The 21,451-nt window shown below is 44.1% G+C and overlaps 1 protein-coding gene across 1 annotated transcript in view; it reads right to left on the bottom strand.

Moving 5' to 3' along the window:
• LOC126413147 (lachesin-like) overlaps positions 1–5,798 on the bottom strand; it is a 669,513-nt gene extending 663,715 nt beyond the window's left edge. The window contains exon 1 of the mRNA XM_050083041.1: positions 5,607–5,798. Coding sequence (XP_049938998.1) covers positions 5,607–5,798 — 192 coding nt within the window. The remainder of the gene's footprint in view (positions 1–5,606) is intronic.
• Between the last annotated feature and the right edge of the window lie 15,653 nt (positions 5,799–21,451).

The raw sequence follows: 21,451 nt of genomic DNA, 5'->3' as shown, positions 1-21,451 counted from the left end.
TTTCTAAAGTTTTATGTAGGAAATGGAGGAATTTCTGCTGGTCGTCTTCTGAAGCCATCAGTATTCCACGATTAACGTCCAGTAGAAAAGACCCGTCCTACTGTCTTCCGCTCAGCTTGATTCCATTAGGTCTTGTGCTTTCCACGCCAGGATCACCTCGTCAGTGTACAAAGTAGGCCGTACTTGTGATTAGTGAATCCTTTAAATACAACTGTACTTACAACAATTAGCAAAGAACTATTTGAAACAAATATTTTCCCCTAGTTATTTCCGTGCTGTTTGTTCCAGACATACTGTATTATTGTTCTCCCCGGCTGGAACTCAGAAACAAGATACAAGACAGTGTAAGATAGTGGTGCAGATTTTGTCCCCTACTATTCAATCTGTACATCGAAAAATCCGTGATGGAAATAAAGGCCGGCCGCGGTGGTCTCGCGGTTCTAGGCGCGCAGTCCGGAACCGTGCGACTGCTACGGTCGCAGGTTCGAATCCTGCCTCGGGCATGGATGTGTGTGATGTCCTTAGGTTAGTTAGGTTTAAGTAGTTCTAAGTTCTAGGGGACTGATGACCACAGCTGTTAAGCCCCATAGTGCTCAGAGCCATTTGAACCATTTGGAAATAAAGGATAGGTTCAGGGGGAATGAAATTCAGAGTGAAAGGATATCAGGGATAGGATTCGCTGATGATGTTGCTAACTTCAGTGAAAATGAGGAACAATTGCAGAACCCGTTGAATGACCGCAGAGTACAGATTAATATAAACCAAACTAAGACAAAAATAGCGAGGACTGACAGAAACGATTTTAGCGACAAATTTTACATCAAAATCCGGTATCACAAAGTAGACGAAGAGAAAGGAATTCTGCCAACTTGGCTTGAAAATTACGGATGGCGGCCGAATTCTGTTATCTTGGAAGCAAAAAAAGTCACAGGCTAAGGGGTAATCCATCGCAAAAAGATGTCCACTGCTAACAAACGTAGGCTTTAGTTTGAGAAAGAAATTTTTGTTAATGCACGTTTGGAGCTCAGCTTCGTATGGAAGATAGTCATTGACGGTTGAAAACGGGAAAGGAAGTTAACAGAACTGTTTGGGATGTGGTGCTATGTAAGGACGTTGGAAGCCGGATGGACTGATAAGATAAATGAGTAGGTGCTCCAGAGAATCAGCGACCGGAAAACATTGACAAGAAGAAGGGATAGAATGACTGAATATTTGTTAAAACATCGAGGAATAACTTCCATGATATTTAACGAAACTATAGAGGATAAAATTTTTTGGGAAGACATCCAAAAAACAATAGAGGTCGTCGTGTACAAACGTAACTGTAAGGTGAAAAGATTGCCACACGAGGTGAAAGCGTGGGTGGGCCGCATTAAACCAATCAGCTTTCTGAACACTGATGAAAAAGTGAAAAGATCCGTTACACGCTCCACTAATTGTGTCAATATGAATTATTTAATAAAAATAGTCTTTCATTGAAAAAAAAAACTTGCTATGAACAAAAATTTTATTTGGTGACGTATAATGGAATCTACGTTTGAAATTACGACAGCTGCAGTTTTAGTTTTTCGGATTTTCCGCCGTTTATAGCGATCCGCGCAGACCGGAAAGAGCTCTCACCTGAATTCCAATTTCTTCGTATTTCAGTTGCAGCTGATTGAAGGTTTAGTTCTCGTTACCCGATGATATTAAACACGCTCTTTCAGTGCTTCTCCATAGTCCACAACGTATCGGCAGAACGAAATTTTTTGAGGATTGCGTTCAGTTCGTCTTCGTCAACCAAACTACAATCAGTTACCCCGAAGTGAAACTCTTCCCCTGCGTGCGATACGACTGGGCAACTTTTTAACCTATTTATGGTTGCATAACGTAGTTTTCTGTAACAGAAGTTACAAGAAATTGTTTTTGTTTTGCGGTGCACTAATCACTGATACATACAAGTCACAAAAAATTGTAAATACGTAATATCCATTCATCAGCAATTCAGTTAGAAATAGGTGCCTGTCTGAAAGTCAACGCTCCATGTCGAATGGAGTAATTCGTTGTGTCACGTGAAAGGAATTTCATCAAAACTTGATTATTCAGTCTATTTCAAGCGTTAATTAGAGATCCGGTATTTGTAGTTGACTACAGAATGATTCTGCTGCCACCAATGAACTTTTCGCGTAAGTACCACGAAGATAGTCACATATTCTATACCTACCAACCATAACCTTCCGAGGTGGATGGGTTCAAGGTCCACTGTTACAGATAGCAACCACAGTAGGAGGGTCTCTGCGGAGAGGCCTGACAAACATGTGTTTCCTGAAGAGGGACAACAGCATTGCCAGTAGATGCAGGGCAACATTTTGAATCTGGCCAAGCAAAACCTCGCTATGCTGGTATTGCGAATGGCTGAAGGCGAGGAGAAACTACAGCCGTTTTTTTCCGCAGGACATGCCGTTCTACTGCATGGCTTAATAATAGTATCATCTCCACTAAAATATTCCGGAGGTTAAATAATGCTTCATTCGGATCTCGGGGCGGAGACAATTCATGACGACGTTGACATCAGGAGAAACAAAACTGCCGTTCTACGGGTCAGAGCGTGAAATTTTAGATTCGTTAATTAAGTATGTAGGATACAGCATTTAAGTAGGAAAATAGATGGGTTGAAGATGGATATAGTTGGAATTAGTGAAGTGCAGCAGGAGGAACAAGTTTTCAGGGCAAATGCATACAGGTTTATAAATACAAAACCAAATTGGAGTAATGCAGGAGTAGGTCTAATAACCAATAAGAAAATATGAATACGGGTAAGCTTCTATTAACAGCGCAGTGAACGCATTATCTAGTCAAGACAGACATGAAGTCAACACCTACCACAATAGAGTTAGTCTATATGGTATCTAGCTCTGAAGATAGCGAAGAGATTGGAAGAATTTATGATGAGATAAAAGAAGATATTCAAGTAGTTAAGGTTGATGAAAATTTAATTGTGATTGGGGAATGGGATTAGGTAGTAGGAAAAGCACGAGAAGGGAAAATAGTAGGAAAATGAAAGAAGAAGCCGCCTGGTAGAATTTTACACAGAGCATAATACAGTCATCGTTGTATGCAGAAGAGAACTGAAATCGCAGGAAGGTTTAAATAGATTACATAACAGTAAGACAGAGATTTCTTAACCAAATTTTAAATTGCAAAACATTTCTAGGGGCATGTAATGAATCTGACCATAATTTACTGGTTGTGAAATGTAGATTAAAGCTAAAGAGGTTGCAGGAAGATGGGAAACGAAGGAGGTACGTCCTGAATAAGTTGAGGGAACCGGTGGTTGTTGAGGATTTCAAAGGGAGAACTAGGTAACGATTGATTGTGTAAGGAACACATAAGACGAATGAGTAACATTGAGAGAAGAAATAGAGAAGGCAGGAGAGGATCCCATACGAAGCAGAAAAAAAAAAAAAATGCAGAAATCCTTCAGTAACGGAAGACATACTGAACGTAGCTGAGGGAGGGGTTGGGTTGGGTTGTTTTGGGGAAAGAAACCAAACAGCGAGGTCATCGGTCTCACTGGATTAGGGAAGGATGGGGAAAGAAGTCGGCCGAGCCCTTTCAAAGGAACTATCCCGACATTTGCCTGGAGCGACTTCGGGGAAATCACGGAAAATCTAAATCAGGATGGCCGGACGCGGGATTGAGCCGTCGTCCTCCCGAATGCAACTCCAGTGTGCTAGCCACTGCGCCACCTCACTCGGTGCTGAGAAAGGGAATAATTATAAATACGCAGCAGATGGATCAGGAAAACTGGAATATGGCTGTCTTAAAATAAAATTGATATGAAACTCAAAATGGCTGAGCAAGGATGACTAGACGAGAAATGCAAGGATGTAGAAGCATGCATAACAAGGGAAACGATAGACGCCGCCAATAGGAAAATGAAAGAAAGCGTTGCACAAAAGAGAAGCAGCTGTACGAATATGAAGGACTTAGAAGGCAAGCCAGTACAAAGAAAGGAGTAAATATGAAAGGTGGAGGAGCATACAGCGTTATTCGTAACTACCTCTGGAATTTCAGAAGATGGCCCTGTGAAAGAAACACAAAGGGGCAGGCATTTTAGAACATGCAGACAGATCATCTGCTCTGCATTGTCGCAACAAAGATGGAGGAGGAGATTGACAGAGGGGAAGAAGCACATGGACAGAAGTGGGTAGAGCAGATGGACAGAGAAAGTGGAAAGGAGCAGATGGACAGAAATAGGGGGAAGTAGCAGATGGACCGAGAGAGGGGCAAATGGAGATAGACAGAGAGTGAGTGTGGAAGAAATGGCAGAGAGAGGGGGAGAAGAAGATGGAGATAGTGAGGGTGATGAAGGTGGAGAGAGAGAGAGGGGGAGAAAGGTAGAGAAAGACTAATAGATCTGGAATAATTACGTACGTGGGCAACGCAGAGTACTCAACTTGTAGTTGGATAAAATTCGTATGTGCTAATCGTGACGTTGGTTCTCTTTCAGTTTAGTGATACCAGATTTCTGCAGTCCACAGCAGAAATTTAATGAATTTTAGAAGTTGTCAGAAATAAAAGTAAATTTTAAGAAGCAATCTGCTCGCTATATAAATATGGAATAAATGTATCAAGAAGTGGTTTTGATATGTTTAAAACTTTAAATTGTGGATTCTGTACTCGGAGAAAACAAGGAAAGGACACTTTACGATTTAGAAACGTTTTGGAGTCTACATTATTACACTTTTAATCTTCGTGTAAAATATAATACAAGGTCTATTAGTTCATAGCTTTTCGTATACTAAAATGTGTTTTTTTTAGATATAAAGTCGAAAAGATGGCTTATCTTTGAAAAAACTATGTTTGTACAGTTATAAACTCTTACTGATGTGTCGACTACTTGTTTCATCTTAAGTCATCTGAGGATTGCCTAGAAAGCCGAAAGCCGGTTCACAATGAACTATCAAATAATTATTATTGTGGGACATCAATGCTGTATATTTCAGTTTTTCATATATGTTCTAATACGTGTAAAGAAGTGAGGTAATACCATTCTGAACTGAAAGTAAATCCGACGAGCCAGTACTGTGATACTTTAACAAAATTGGAGCTAATACATGACAAACAACATAAAATCTAAGATAAAATATAGCATTCAGGAAAACTCTCGAATTAAGATTCATGGGTCGGAAACTAAGAGACAAGTGGGACATCCTCGTTGCAAAGGCTAATAATTCGAACTAACATCAACAGCTACAGTTGGAAGGTACAACTGGTGTAACAGACATGTGAATTCTTCCATTAACTAGCTGCTGCATTGAATATTGGTTGGTGCCCACCGTGATAATTGTGATCTTATTGAAGAGCTGAGCCGGAGTACAAAAGACGCAGTAAATGTTTCCTGTATTGCATATAGTACAGCACTTTATATTAATTTGATTTATAGTTTCAGAAGTGTGAGACCATAAACATGGTTAATTGTTGGTACATGCTACATTGTTTCGCAAGTAGCCCATAGCTGGAGGCATCTGCAGCATCTTCGAACAGTCAGTCACAGAAATCCTGAGGTGACATTAACACGTGGGGCAACATTGTTTATTGCCTACAGCTGCAGCAAGACTCACCACTTTGTCACCGAGGTGCGCCACTCTGCACGGCAGGTACACGGTCTGGCCAGCGAGCGCCGTGATGCTGGTGTCCGTGGGTTCGAAGCTAGGTGGGGGCAGTCCGTGCGGCTCCGGAGTCCTCCAGTCGCGACTGGGCGTGCCCCACGAGTAGCCTGGAAAGTTAACACCCTGCATAAGGTACTGTCTCATCCTAATACGACACAATATCTCAAGTAGGAGGGGCGTTCAATATGAAACGTAACACATTTTTTCCTGAAAGCGGGTCGGTTTTATTTAGGAATCAAATGTAAGATATTACTCCCCACTCTTTTGGTTGCTGAATCCTATTTTTCAACACAATCAATGCTCAGTGTCCGCCCCTGGTAGCTGAGTGGTCAGCGCGGCGGAATGTCATACCTAACGGTCCGATTTCGATTCCCGGCTGGGTCGGAGAATTTCTCCGCTCAGGGACTGGGTGTTGTGTTGACCTTATCATCATCATCATTTCAACTCCATCGACACGCAAGTCGCCGAAGTGGCGTCAACTCGAAAGACTTGCACCAGGCGACCTGTCTACCCGATGGGAGGTCCTAGCCACATGGCATTTCAATTTCCAGTTTTCAGTTTGACGGCCGTATGACACCTTACTTTGAATACTTGTGTGCCCGCACGGTGCCACTCTGCTGGTTGACGTTGGAGCCAACGTCTTGCCGTATCCATAACCTACCCACATCCATGTCCTGCTTCCCGCAGAGTGCATCATTCATTGTGCCAAACGGACGGAAGTCGTAAGGTAGGAGATCCAAGGGTGAATGAGGAGGACTTGTCCAATAAAGGTTTGTGAGCTTGTCTCGGGTGTGCAGACTTATGTGAGGCCTTGCACTGTCATGGAGAAGTTCGTTTCCTTTTTCGTGAAGCTGAAGTCGTTTCTTCATTTTCCCGAGGGTAGCACAATTCAGAACTGATCGTTGCACCGTGAAGGAGAACATCAAACATAATAACGCTTTCAGAGTCCCAGAAGACCGTCGCATTGACTTTACCGGCTGAGGCTGTAGCTTTGAACTTCTTCCAGGATAGATAGTGTGGCAGCACTAAGAGGATTGCCGTTTTGTTACCGATTCGAAGTGATGAAGTTTCATCGCTTGTGACGATGTTTTACAAAAATTGGCCCTATCAGCCCCGTAAAGCGCAAGCAATTCTTCTGTTAGGCGGCGAGGAATCCAGTGGAGCCGGCCGTTGTGGCCGAGCGGTTGTAGCACTTCAGTCGAGAACTGCACTGCTGCTACGGTCGCAGATTCGAATCCTGCCTCGGGCATGGATGTGTGTGATGTCCTTAGTTAGGTTTAAGTAGTTCTAAGTCTAGGGCACTGATGACCTCCGATGTAAAGTCCTGTAGTGCTCAAAGCCATTTTTGAATCCAGTGGACACACACCTTTGAGCGTCGCAATGGTGGACGAGTGTGTCAGCACTACGGACAGAGACGTCCAGTTGAGCTTTGAGTTGTCTGACTGTGACCCGTCCGTCACCTCGAATGAGAGTGTCCGCACGTTCCAACGTGGCAGTAGTCACAGCTGTGTGTGGCCGGGTGGCACGCGGGAGATCGGACAGGTCTGGGCAACCTTGACGCAATGATCAGAGACGCCTCGCCCAACGATTCACAGACAGGTCTCCGTAGACGTCCTGCAAGCGTCCATGAATATCTGTAATGCTCTGGTTTTCCGCCAAAATAAACTCAATGACATCTCTCTGTTTGGAACGCACCTTCGTTGCAGACGACATTCTGAAGGGTACGTATAGCACCGCCATCTGTCGGCAATTCATGAAACTATATGGGCTGAAGCGAGAATATTCCACGATGTCCCACAACGAATTCCACGTTTCTTTAACCGAAATCGGCCGATAAAAAGAAAATGTGTTACATTACTTACAGAACGCCCCTCGTATATCGATGTGGCTGTGTATAAATGAACAATACACAGGGTGTAAATTTTAAGTTGACAAACCAGAATAACTCGAAAAATAAGATTCACACGAAAAAACGTGTAGAATCCATAGCTGATTATTTTCGAGGGCGACATCTGCTGGTGCTAAAATTAGCCCGCCAACCCAGCCACATGGGGTGGGGCGGAAGGCAACTTTAAAATTTCAAATGGGAACCCTCATTTCTTATTTCAGAATCAGATTCTACATAAAAAAACTACAACATCTTGACCAATCGGAATCTGCGGAGAAAATTAATATTGGGTCAACATTTGTAAAACTCTAATTCCTCTCCCTCAAACCCCATCCTATGGGGAGAGAGGGAGAGTTTTAGTTTTAGCGAATCAAATTTTATGAAGCAATTAAGTATTTTTTGTTTACCCGTAACTATTTTCCACGCAAGAATGAGAACATGGATTTTTTTGAATTACAGCACCAACTACCAAGAATCAAAACAAATGTTTAAGACAAGATGTACGTAATATTTTATGTAGAATCTGATTCTGCAATAAAAAAATGGGGGTTCCCATTTGAAATTTTAAAGTTGCCTTCCGCCCCATTCCCGAGGGGCTGGGTTGGCGGGCTAATTTTAGCACCAGCAGATGTCCCCTTCGAAAATAAACGGCTTTGGATTCTACACGTTTTTTCGTGTGAAGCTTATTTTTCGAGTTACTCTGGTTTGCCAACTTAAGATTTGCACCCTGTATATGTTGCGTTAAAGCTGTAACACATAGGCCAAGTATTATGAAAATAAGAAATTACTTACATATAATTTCATCATTAATGAACGTTAACAAGAAATTTAGTGCTGTATCAGCTCTTTACATATAACAGTTTACTCCCATTCGGATACAGTAATGTGCTTGTCTCACTAATGCGTTTCGCATTCTTTCAGACACCTCCAGATCAGTCCTTAGATCTTGATGAGACTGGGTAGTTGGCTACTGCTCCTCTTCCGCACCAGTATCAGCGGGGTACCGTATACTTCATTTCTGAGATGGCCCGGAGAAAAATCCCGATGACTGAGGTCGCTTGATCTTTCTTTCAGTCATCTGAAGCACACAGCTGGTTTAGTAAGCGTTTCCCCTCGATCACATGCCTGTAAATTGGATTTTCAGGTATCCGTGCTACACGCCCAGTCCACTCAATTCGCTTATGTTTTCACAATGTTCGTAATCCGATGTCCTCAAATAATCAGGGATATAGACGAAGAGAAGTTTTATACAGGTACCAAATGTCACCAGTTGAGAAGTGGAAATAACAAAAACTACTTAAGGTGGAGATTTGAAATACCAATTAGAAACAAAGTGGGTTAGATATTCTTGGAAGGAGTTTCCTGCAACGATTCTGTGTAACAGTTCAATGTTACCTCGCATCAGTATATCGCATAGTTTGTGTGCTACTAGTTGTACTGTCCTGTAGATTAAGCCAATCGAACGAAGTCACCCCTCAAAAAAAGGTGAACTTATATTTACATAGCATCAAATATTATAGTGTGTACTTATATTAAACTAATAATAAAGTATCAGAACCTAATAAAAACGCGAATGTGAGGAAAAAAAAATTGGAAGTGGCAAGACACGAACTACCACCTCCCCCCCTCCCCCTCCCCCTCCCCCTCCCCTCAGAACTCAACAGCGGACAGTGACGCTATTCATTAGGCTACAAAAACAACATGTCTCGGGTTTCTAGTCATAGTATGTTACCCGTTGCTGAAAACCTTATTCGTACATATGTTACTAATTGAAATTTAATTATAACAAATTGTACCAAGAACAGCACGTTTTGGGTGGATCTTCAGTGTGTCGCTGCCTTCAAATAGTCTACTCTCATAATACGCAAGTTACAATAATTCTTTTGCCAAGAATATGATGTTTCTCATTATTTTATTCGCACGAATCACACAGTTAACAACGGGTTTTCCAGTGATTCACAATTTGCTTGTGCTCAGAAACAGTATATATGCATATAGGCTTGAAATGAATGCCAACATGGCGCCTCACAACTCTGTACTGAAGGGAGACGGCGTGCATGTGACGTAGGTGGAGTAGTGCCGTCTCATTGGTCAACGGTCGGACGCACGCTCAGAATATGTGACATGCCAGATATTGCTCTGCACGTTCGGAAAGACCTCCGAACGTGCTATTCCACGCTATGACGTCTTAAACTCGGCACGCTCAACGCTCGGATGTAAGGTCCGTGTGCCGACGGCTTTAGCGTACAGTGTCTGTTGTCCTGTTCGTCATAAGCCGTTGTCAGTCGCCGTTGCCAGGATCGTCGGTAAGTTGTGCGGCGAGACGGCAGATGGGGCCCACCGAACAGCAGCCATCGGCCAACTCTTGCGCAGCCTCTGCAGCGCGCGTACCTCGTTCCGTTTAGCATGGCATCGCGCACTCGACTGACCTGATGTTTTCTGCACGGTCGTAATTGAGCAACTAAGTTAACTACACCTGTCAGTGTAGATTAACCGTCTAGCGTTCACGCGTCCACATTTCAACACCTGACTTGCTCCCCAGGGGTAAATAATCATTAATAGCTTGCTCTTTCCGCATGTACTTGGAGGCAGTAACCAACCTAAATACATACCTATAATTTTGAGACTGGAAATGAGTAAATACTGATATAATGTTGTTCACTACACTGCACTCAATCACCAATGAAATTATCTCTATTTATACCCCTAAATCCCCGTATATGTTTTGGGTTAATCATTTTCATGATCGGTCTGTGGGTCGACTGGTGTGAAAAGTGTAGCCACTATATTTGGGACAGTACAACTAGTATAAAGATATTTTTCTCCTTTTTCTTTTACGCTTCGTAATTCATATGTTGCAAAGATTCTGCTACTGGGTAGGAGCAGTGATCAAGTAAGACTGACCTTGGGGTTTTACTAAAATGTGGGAGTGATGAAATAATGTTTGTCTTATGCGGAGAAGTATTCCAAATTTGTACCGCACTGTTTGTAATGGAACTTTTATAAGCCTGTGTCCTTATTGATTGGACATAGTACTTTCCTTTTCGCCCATGATGGAGGAAATGTGCGTTTTAATAGAGCTAACGTGGAATTTTTCCCGCGCCCTTCGAGTAAACAATGTGATTTACGAACTAGAAACATCCCTCAGCTGCCGCTGGAGTGCGTTGCAATCGCCTATAACACGTTGGGGCCCATGTACCGTATGCACAAGTCGCATCGTTCCTGAGCGTTCAGCAGGACGTTGAACTTGGCACGCTCAACGTTAACGTTCGACAGCACGGTCCGTGTGCCGACGGCTTAAGGAGTAGCTCGCGCAGAAGACAACGGACAGGCAGGACCCCGGATTAAGGAGATCGGCCCTCGCCCTCTCAGATGTAAGTGGCGGTCAGGAATCCTGCAAGCGGAATCCAGCAGGATCGTGACACTAGAATCACACACTCCTCCTTCTTGTACAATTCAAGGGCTGTCGATGGATTCATCAACTGTCGACGGAACTAGACCACCGTATCACCGCCCAGGACACAAGACTCCCGACATGAACGAACTAAAGGATTGGCAGCCACACGTGAAATAATGCCGCCCACCACTGATAACGGAGATGACATCTCACGTAAATCAGCGGAATCGACAGAGCTACCTATTTCGTCAGATTCTGAGCCACCAAACATGTCAGACAACGACGATGCTCAACCACTCAATCAGGATGAAGAGCAAGAGTTTCACCTTGTTGTGCACCAACGATCGGGAAACGCAAAAAATGTACTGCTACATCCTGACAACGATCAGATGGTGGTTTCAACAGAATAGAGTGCAGCTGGAATGAGCACAGACTCAAACCCTGCATCGACATAGAACCCTCCAATACCACCTAGTATCATCCAGTACTCAGGGTCAATCTTACTGCTGAATAGTGAACTGAAGAATTATGTCGAAGAACCCATAAGGGCGATTTCTAAGGGCGACACAATCAAGTATCACTTCTAACCATTGGCAGACCAGAAGTTTGGCCAGCGGTTTTTCAAGGATCCAAAAATTCCAATTTTTACACACCAGTCGCCAAGTGATAAGTCCCAAAGTCGTTTTTCAATTACGTTCCCGTGCATAACACAGAAGAGGTGATAGCCCAAACTCTGTATAACACTGGTTTGTAACAAGCCTCGGTCCATCAATTGAAATCGATATAGCAGGAAACCAGCAATCTAATGACAGCCGATTGTGTGACCCTGCCAGCAGGCCCAGCCAGCGTGTCAGTATATGACGTCAAACATCTTCTCGTAATCAAAAAGGTAAATGGTACATGTCGATCAAAAATGAGCCTCCACAATGCAAAAGATATCGAAGTTTCTTCCACACAGCCATTTATTACCAATCGCCACCTCGGTGTGTGAAGTGTATGGACAACCACCCATCCAAGGCTTGCCTAAACCTCCAAATCAAAAGGCAAAACGCGTAAATGGTGAAGAGGAACATCCTGCTACATGTACAAGATACCCCATATTACAGGAGGAACTGTGGATTTACAGTGCACAGGGACAAGAACCACAAGCCAGACAATACCGGTTACTGCCCTTCCCCCAACATGATGTTGCCAACGAAAAGAAATGTCCGCCTTTATGTCGGAGAAAGACATATACCACAGCTGCCTGGCACATTTCAACTGACACCCGAGGTCAACAACCTACCATGACTAAAACGGTTGCACATTCACCATTCGACTTCTTGGAAGTCATGAAGATGGGCACAGGCATACGAGAATTTTTAGCGACTCTTCGCCAGGAGAGCATTTTTACTGTCATTCAGAAGACCTTACAAAAATTTAATGAACACCAGATATCCTATCAAAGCTACTCACCTTATAAATGGCACTGCCACTATGAAGATACGGTTTAGGCGCTTCAGTCTGTAACCGTGCGACCGCTACGGTCGCAGGTTCGAATCCTGCCTCGGGCATGGATGTGTGTGATGTCCTTAGGTTAGTTAGGTTTAAGTAGTTCTAAGTTCTAGGGGACTGATGACCTCAGAAGTTAAGTCCCATAGTGCTCAGAGCCATTTGAACCATTTGAACCACTATGAAGATATTCGCTCGCAGTAACGGCACACACACCAACAAGGCTGGATATTCTACACTCTATAGTCAATGGACACGGCGTCTACAATAAGAAGGTGGAACTCGAGGATTCCCTCACGCGTATTTAAGATCGACATTCTGACAGAAACGTACCTCCGCCTCACCCAACCTTTAAACCAACGCAGAACGGTGGGCTACAAAGCAAATAGTCAACAGGGCAACTTGGTCATACACATCAAGCAATCTACTGCACGCATTCCTCCCGCACTGTCACGACTTACATTTCTGGAAGCAACAGCAGCTAACATCTACATACGTTTTGGCATCATTGTATTGGTTGCAGCGCGTCTTAGGCCTCAGAAGCCGTTCGTCGAGGATGACCTGCTGGTATTTGCTCGACACAATAGAATTCTGTTCTGCAGAGACCTTAACACTAAGCACTTCGCATGGAATTAGCGATTGCCAACCCACGATGGAACCAGCTGTATGGATTTGAGGGATAAATGGAAGCCATCACATTTGAGCCAGACAATCGAGCTCACGTCCCAAACAATACAGCCCAAAGAACCGACGTGTTGGACGTCGCTACCATGAAAAATCTGACTCAATCTGCGCCTTCAAACCATGTCTGACTACAATCCGGTGGTCGGTATCATCACAGAGGTGCTGGAACATCAAAACCCTCCAGTTCAACTGATCGCGAACTGGGATCAGAACCAGGCGTTCATTAGCAGCAATATTCGCCCTACAACAGACATATCAACAGCATTACTCATAAATGAAGCCATCTCTGCACTGACCGGAAAGATCCGAAGAGCGTACGCATTCTGTAATAAGGTTTTTCATCACTACTACTTAAAAACAGGGTGAGAAAAAGGTTGCACTGGTACCGTAACCCTGAGGACCGCCGCCAACTTAAAAAAATCTCTCTCGGGAGTTACATTAGAGAGCTGTTGAACACCACGAAAATTGGGAAGATAAGATGGCTATTTTCACCTTACAAACAAGGGATGAATGGGGGGCCTAGACCAGTCCTTCCGAAACCCACGACCAGTGAAAGTGGCCCTTCTGGGACCCGTGGGACGATTGTCTCACCCGTGAGCAAAGCAGAGTTTTTTGCCACGGCACAAAATATCTTAATACACTACTGGCTATTAAAATTCCTACACCACGAAGATGACGTGCTATAGACGCGAAATTTAACCGACAGGAAGAAGATGCTGTGATATGCAAATGATTAGCTTTTCAGAGCATTCACACAAGGTTGGTGCCGGTAGCGACACTTACAACGTGCTGACATGAGGAAAGTTTCCAACCGATTTCTCATACACAAACAGCAGTTGACCAGCGTTGCCTGGTGAAACGATCTTGTGATGCCTCGTGTAAGGAGGAGAAATGCGTAACATCACGTTTCCGACTTTGATAAAGGTCGGATCGTAGCCTGTCGCGATTGCGGTTTATCGTATCGCGACATTGCTGCTCGCGTTGGTCGACATCCAATGACTGTTAGCAGAATATGGAATCGGTGGGTTCAGGAGGATAATACTGAACGCCGTGCTGGATCCCAACGGCCTCGTATCATCAGCAGTCGAGATGACAGGCATCTTATCCGCGTGGCTGTAACGGATCGTGCTGCCACGTCTCGATCCCTGAGTCAACAGATATGGACGTTTGCAAGACAACAACCATTGCACGAACAGTTCGACGACGTTTTGCAGCAGCATGGACTATCAGCTCAGAGACCATGGCTGCGGTTACCCTTGACGCTGCATCACAGACAGGAGCGCCTGCGATGGTGTACTCAACGACGAACCTGGGTGCACGAATGGCAAAACGTCATTTTTTCGGATGAATCCAGGTTCTGTTTACAGCACCATGATGGTCGCATCCGTGTTTGGCGACATAGCGGCGAACGCACATTGGAAGCGTGTATTCGTCATCGCCATACTGGCGTATCACCCGGCGGGATGGTATGGGATGCCATTGGTTACACGTCTCGGTCACCTCTTGTTCGCAGTGACGGCACTTTGAACAATGGAAATTACATTTCAGATGTGTTACGACCCGTGACTCAACCCTTCATTCGATCCCTGCAAAACCCTACATTTCAGCAGGATAATGCACAACCGCATGTTGCAGATCCTATACGGGCCTTTCTGGCTACAGAAAATGTTCGACTGCTGCCCTGGCCAGCACATTCTCCAGATCTCTAACCAACTGAAAACGTGTGGTCAATGGTGGCCGAGCAACTGGCTCGTCACAATACGTCAGTCACTACTCTTGATGAATTGTGGTATCGTGTTGAAGCTGCATGGGCAGCTGTACCTGTGCACGCCATCCAAGCTCTGTTTGACTCAATGCCCAGGCGTATCAAGGCCGTTATTACGGCCAGAGGTGGTTGTTCTAGGTACTGATTTCTCAGGATCTATGCACCCAAACTGCGTGAAAATGTAATCACATCTCAGTTCTAGTATATTTGTCCAATGAATACCCGTTTATCATCTGCATTTCGTCTTGGTGTAGCAATTTTAATGGCCAGTTGTGTACATGAAGTCGCTGCCGAAGAGGAGATGAGAATATGACGCCAGGCAGAAGACATCCAATGGATTGCACAGCAGATGGAACCACAATTAACGTTACTAGCGAAGGTCTACTCGATTTACGACGATTCGATGACCGCTCAGCCGCTGGACAGGATGGTATAACGAACGAACGGTTGAAGATGTTGCCGAACAACCACAGCTGTTGATTATCCGCGTTTTTAACACTTGCCTAGGACACTTCCTATCCGACACGAAGATTGCTCGCATAGTACCACTACAGAAGCGAGGGGAAGACCATCGCCAACCGCAAAAACATCGGCCCATCAGCCTCCTGCCAGCGCTCTCCAAAGTACTTCAATAGATCATACTGTAATGACTTAGCCCAGCAGTCAGTGAAGGGGATGTCATATGTCCAGACCAGTTCACCTTCCAGTCACATCTGTTGGGCGAACTCCAGTTCCTCCAAGTTATATATCATGTAATATGAACTATGGTAACTCTACAGTGACCGGCTTTCTCTATTCTAAAGGGAGCAGATCGAGTATGGAAAAACAAGCTACTCTCTAAACTGCCCTCACCTCCCCCCCCCCCCCCCCGACTATTGCATGATGATTACTGACACCTATATTCAAGAAAGGCGTCGCTTTATGTGAACTGATGGTCAGCAGTCCTACATTCATCAAGTGCGGGATGCCAGCCCTCAGTGCTCTGTTCTGTAACCGATTCTATTCGTCTTGTACGTGAAAGACCACCCGTCACTAGCACAATTCATCCTTCCGCAATTCGCGGACGATATAGCAACTGGTATCAGGAGTCACAGAGTCGATGCAGCGATACAGCGCCTCCAGCGTCAGCTTCCACTTGTTTAGTTATGGACAGAAGCAAACCGGAATATCATGAATGGGGAGAAGACACAAGCCATTATGTTTACTCACCATCGACCCGAACTCAGAGGCTGTCTCACACTGCACCACATCACATGGCCTTGGACAAATTAGGTCATATACCTGGGAGTGATACTGGACGGGAAATTCCTCTTCAAGGACCATGTTCAGGGAAAACCCAACAGCACCACGTCCCTCTTTCGCCAATTTTACCCACTGTTGTCGAGTCAACATCTGAATGTGAGAACCAAACTAACCTCTATCGAACAACGATCCTGCTGTCAATCATGGTGGATACTCCTCCTAGGGAATCATCTGAAGCATCAAACTCAAATCACTGCAAACCTTACAAAATCGATGCCTACGGTTAATTCTTGGAGCACCTAGATGACCAAGGATCAGGGATATCCATCAGGATCTGCACATAGAGAGCATGAGCAAAGTAGTCGTACTATCCACACAAAAACAGCTCGCTATCATTCAAGCACTAAGTCCGACTACGGCACACGTTGATTACGTGGGCTCTGTCGCCACTGAGATGTGGCATGATGTGACGTTGTGTGACAGAAACTGGACCGGTATCGAACAATAAATTAAATGTAATAAAGTAAGCAACATCTTCGGAGCGTCAAAGGACCTGGAGCCCAATACCCTTCTCACGCAGAAATAAAGAGAAAATCAGCCATTCACCCTTTGGGTCTAGTGTAGCAGGGGATACAACCCGTCGGCTTTGAACAATGACGTCATTCCTTAGTCGTAGATAGTAATGTCTTCACTTCGAGGCATAGATAATAAAGCAGTTTTGTGTTCTAATAAGCGCTATCGTTTATCTATATTTCACTATTTTACCATATTTCACTTTCTTATTCCACCAATATGCTTCAGTAGCTGATAAGTGTTTTTTGGCTTATTAAAAAAAAATCCCACGAGATAGAATAAACTGATCCTAAGATACAGATGCTTCAGTAGCTGATAAGTGTTTTTTGGCTTTTTTTTAAAAAAAAATCTCACGAGATAGAATAAATTGATCCTACTAAAAACTAAACTAAAACATAACAGCTTTTGCTGTTATGTTTTAGTTTAGTTTTTTTATTGATTGCTTAATGAAGTAGGATCAGTTTATTCTATCTCGTGAGATTTTTTTTTTTTTTAAAGCCAAAAAACACTTATCAGCTACTGAAGGGAGCTACAACACTAAGAAGAATCGCTTCTCGGCTTTTGACAAGATCAATGTTTATCTCTCTCGCATTCCTTTGTTTCTCAACATTCTCCTCAGCTCTTTCGTCTTTGTAATACATGCTCTTTGGCGACTTGTGACGTCATTGTTCAAAGCCGACGGGTTGTATCCCCTGCTACACTAGACCCCACCTTTTACACCTAGTAGTCCAGTCACGAGATGGTAGCAGTTCTGTGAAAAAAAAACGTGTAGTAAATTATGTGACATACCTGCGGAAGACTGTTAGACGCAGAGAAAACATATTGTAGTGACTTGGCAAGACAGCCAAGCCACTCGGAGGTAGCCGAAAGGCACGCGTTTAAGCTCACGCAGACTGGCGTGAGGTCTGGAACAGGACAATGTCTTGAGAATTGCAAATAAAGTACGAAGATCTTGGAATACTTAACTTTAATGCATAATTGGAGAACATCGCTCTTGATGATACGTAATTATAATCTCAATATAAACTGGTAATGGCGCCTTGCTAGGTCGTAGCAAATGACGTAGCTGAAGGCTATGCTAACTACGCGTCTCGGTAAATGAGAGCGTATTTGTCAGTGTAGCATCGCTAGCAAAGTCTGCTGTACAACTGGGGCGAGTGCTAGGAAGTCTCTTTAGACCTGCCGTGTGGTGGCGCTCGGTCTGCAATCACTGACAGTGGCGACACGCGGGTCCGACGTATACTAATGGACCGCGGCCGATTTAAAGGCTACCACCTAGGAAGTGTGGTGTCTGGCGGTGACACCACACATATGACACCCTGAAGTGGGTACAAATTAATGTACCAATAATCGCAATATCTGCTCTTCTATCCCTAACACTGTACATGAGCCGTTGCGCGACTCTCGGGCGCAAAACGCTATCGATTCCTCCTCTGGTTGAGGTTGGCACCATGTGCGATCGCGAGCGCCTCCTGTCGGAGCGGGTCCTAACGAGGGAGTGAGTGCGAGTACGGGAGTCTGGGGCGGACAGCAGGGGAGAACGGACATTGCGGCCGCACTCTGAGGCGACAAGAGAAGAGTTGTTGTGCACGGCCGAGAAGGGAGCGTTGAGCAAGGCGGCAGTCAGCATCGCTTTCCGAGGGACAGAGAGTTGCGGCGGTCCAGCGAGCAGACACCAGCTCCAGGAGCAGTGCTCCGGTTTGTGGATGTGACATGGGTCGTATTTTGGCGCAGTGCAGTTTGCTCGGTACGCATCTGCTTCTCCCTTTATGCCCACGTGTGTTGTTCTGTTCGTATGTGCATTGAAAAGGTTACGCTCCGGCTGGAACAGTGGCTTGTGCTTTACGTTCATGCACCCTGACTCATTTGTTTTACTGCAGGCAGCTGTAATTTCAGAGATTTTTTATCGTCGCGATTGTCTTAGCCCGGTGGTGCCTAGTATCCGAGAACAAGACAGCTAACGTGTGACCTGTCGTTTTGGGTTTTGGAGTCCTGTTTGGGCAACCTAGTTATCACGCACACAAATGTATTGCTGCCGAGTGAGGTTAGTCCCAATCTTGTGGAACTCAGCTTTCAGTGACTGGCTCGTCTGAAAATTAATTCATTTAACCTTTGCGGTGTGTTGTTTTTTTGCTTTCAATGGTGAATTTCTTGTCATTCATTTGTGTATGTTTCGCCGTTAATGATAACTGTAAGATAGCAAGGTCTTGAAGGGCTTGCGTATCGTGGCTGTATTTTTGGCAACTGTTTAACTTGATTTCTTGTTTATCGGTCTGGTGAAAACTCTTGCAAAGTTTACTAATTTCCGCCTGTGGTCCGGAAGTTGGTTTGAAGGTAAATCCGTTGGTAAATCTTTGCTGGACCTAACTGTTAACTGATCTTGCGTTGAACTAATGCCATTATTAAATCGTTTCTTGTGTGCTATAAATTGTATTACCATAGACAAGGAGACAGGGCACATTCTGTGGTCGAGGGGTAGGCACGGTTGCTGGTTTGCGCGTGGCGTCTTGTCGCTCGCTACCATTTCCGCGTTAGTACGGGCGGCGTGAGATTTGTTTGCTCGCTGTTGTATGGCCGCTAGTCAGCTGTGCCTGCTCCCGCTTCAGGGTGTGCCGTGTTTCGTAAGGCGTACGCCGACTTTGTCACTGTTACTCCTGTGTTATTGTCGGTCGCTTACCGAAACGTTAGTCTGCTTTAGCACGGTGGCCACTGGGCCGTGACGATGTCGGCTGATGACCAGCGTTGGGGCGGTCGTCCGCTCTGAGTGGCTTCGGTCGCTTCGACTTGGCAGTTACCTTCTGGTTAAACAGATCAAACTTGTTTATTTGCTGTAAATTCCTAAGTAGTTTGTGAGAAAAGTTGTAACTCAGCTTTTCATGATTTTACACAATTCAAGCATTTTGGTAAGGCATTTTCCTATCTATGTTGTATTTAAATGAGAATTCTTTATCGGGGTTATTCACCTGTTGAAGCTTAACATAAAAATTTGTAACTTAGCTTTCATGATTTTACTTAATTTAAGCATTCTTGTAAAGCAGTCCTTTATCTAAGTTTTATTGATTGATAATTATTTATTGGGGTTATTCACTGGTTGAAGGTTAACATATGTTTGTAACCAAGTTTGTCCTTGCTTAATTGAGATTTGTTAAGAGCCTTCATTGCTGGCAGATCATTAAAGCTTGGGTGCTTGTAATTGTGAATACTGTTGTCTGTCTATGTTGTGGGCTACCCTTCCACTTCCACAGCCAAGTTGTCCTGTCTACCAGTACAGTACATTTAACAGGTTAATCATTCTACTTGAGAACGGCTACACAGTCGAAACTTCGTAACACGCAAAATTAAAATAAAACAGCAATCAATAACTGCTGATGCAGGAATCTCATTTCTATCAAGAGGCTTATTACGACTGTGGACTCCGTTGCAACTAAATTAGGTGGTTGAATGTGTTACATGAAATTATAAAAAGTATGAAGATCGAATTTATACGTTAACGAGTTCAGTAGTTAGGATTGAATTGTTTGAAAATATATATTTTCAACGTATCTACTAATGAATTTTATCACTCACATCTGGGAACGGAATTACAGATATCATGGGTACCTCGAAATGTACGAATATCAAACGGTGAAAATGGTAAGTTACAAATCCTTTGAGCATTTTACTGAGCGATTCCAACCATCGTAGTGGCATCTGTCGGTGAAAATTTGTGGGGGGCTGTGTGTAATTCACGTAAAGATTTCTTCGGTAAATTTTAGTGTGTGGAGAGTAATAATCGTCAGTAGCGTCTCGTCAAAAGCATGATAAAGTTCTACATCTACATCTGTCTCCGCAAGCCACGTGACGGAATGGGGTGGAGGGTACATGTGGTACCACTAAGGTTTGGCCCCTCTACGGTTCCTTTCGTCAATGGCGCATGTGAAGAACAATTGTCGATAAATTTTCGTATGAGCTCTGATTTCCTTGATTTTTTTTCTTACTTATTTCACGAGACGTACGTGGAAGGAAAAAACGTACTTCCCAATTTCTCTTCGAACATATGCTCTCAGAATCTGTCTCTCCGTGAGGCACTATGCTCCTATTGCACTCTTGTAGCGACTGCCACCCGAGTTTCTTCAGCATTTTTTAACGCTCTCTTGCTTACTAAACGGCGTGACGAAACCTGCCACTCATCGATGGAGGTTCTCTATCTCTCCTTTTAGTCCTACTTTGTGAGGGTCCCAAACTGATGAACAATAGATTCGGTCGAACAAGTGCTTTGTAAGTGATTTCTTTCATCGATGAAATACATTTCCGTAAGCTTCTCATCCTACGATTTACTTCTTCAACTAGATTTCTGTAGTTTTTAGGTCGCTCTGGATGGTTGCTGCTAAGTATTTTACGGTTGTTATTCTCTCCAGTGATTTCTGACCAATACCTTAATCAACAGTAGTCGACCTCTTCGCCTGTTTATGCGCAGTATGTTTCATTTATTTCCGTTCGAGGTGAACTGCCACTCCTTACAGCAATCATTGATCCTCTGCCGGTTTTCCTGCTTTTCACTGCAATGATTCTTAACAAGACGTCCGTCCATTCACAAATCTGGTCCGATACTCTCTAAACATTCTGTGTGGTGTCTGTTCTATATCGTGCCTCCCTGCCACTTTCACGCAACGACGCTCTGAGCGTGTTTTTTAGGGAATTGACTAGTTTGAACCTGGGACCTGTTGCTGGTAAGGAGACGTCAGACCACACATGACATGTAGAATTCAGACGAGTTC

This window comes from Schistocerca serialis, chromosome 7 (assembly GCF_023864345.2).
Source record: "Schistocerca serialis cubense isolate TAMUIC-IGC-003099 chromosome 7, iqSchSeri2.2, whole genome shotgun sequence".
NCBI classification, from domain to species: domain Eukaryota; kingdom Metazoa; phylum Arthropoda; class Insecta; order Orthoptera; family Acrididae; genus Schistocerca; species Schistocerca serialis.
The sequence above is the reverse complement of the archived record's forward strand: the minus strand, read 5'-3'. Positions and strand labels throughout refer to the sequence as shown.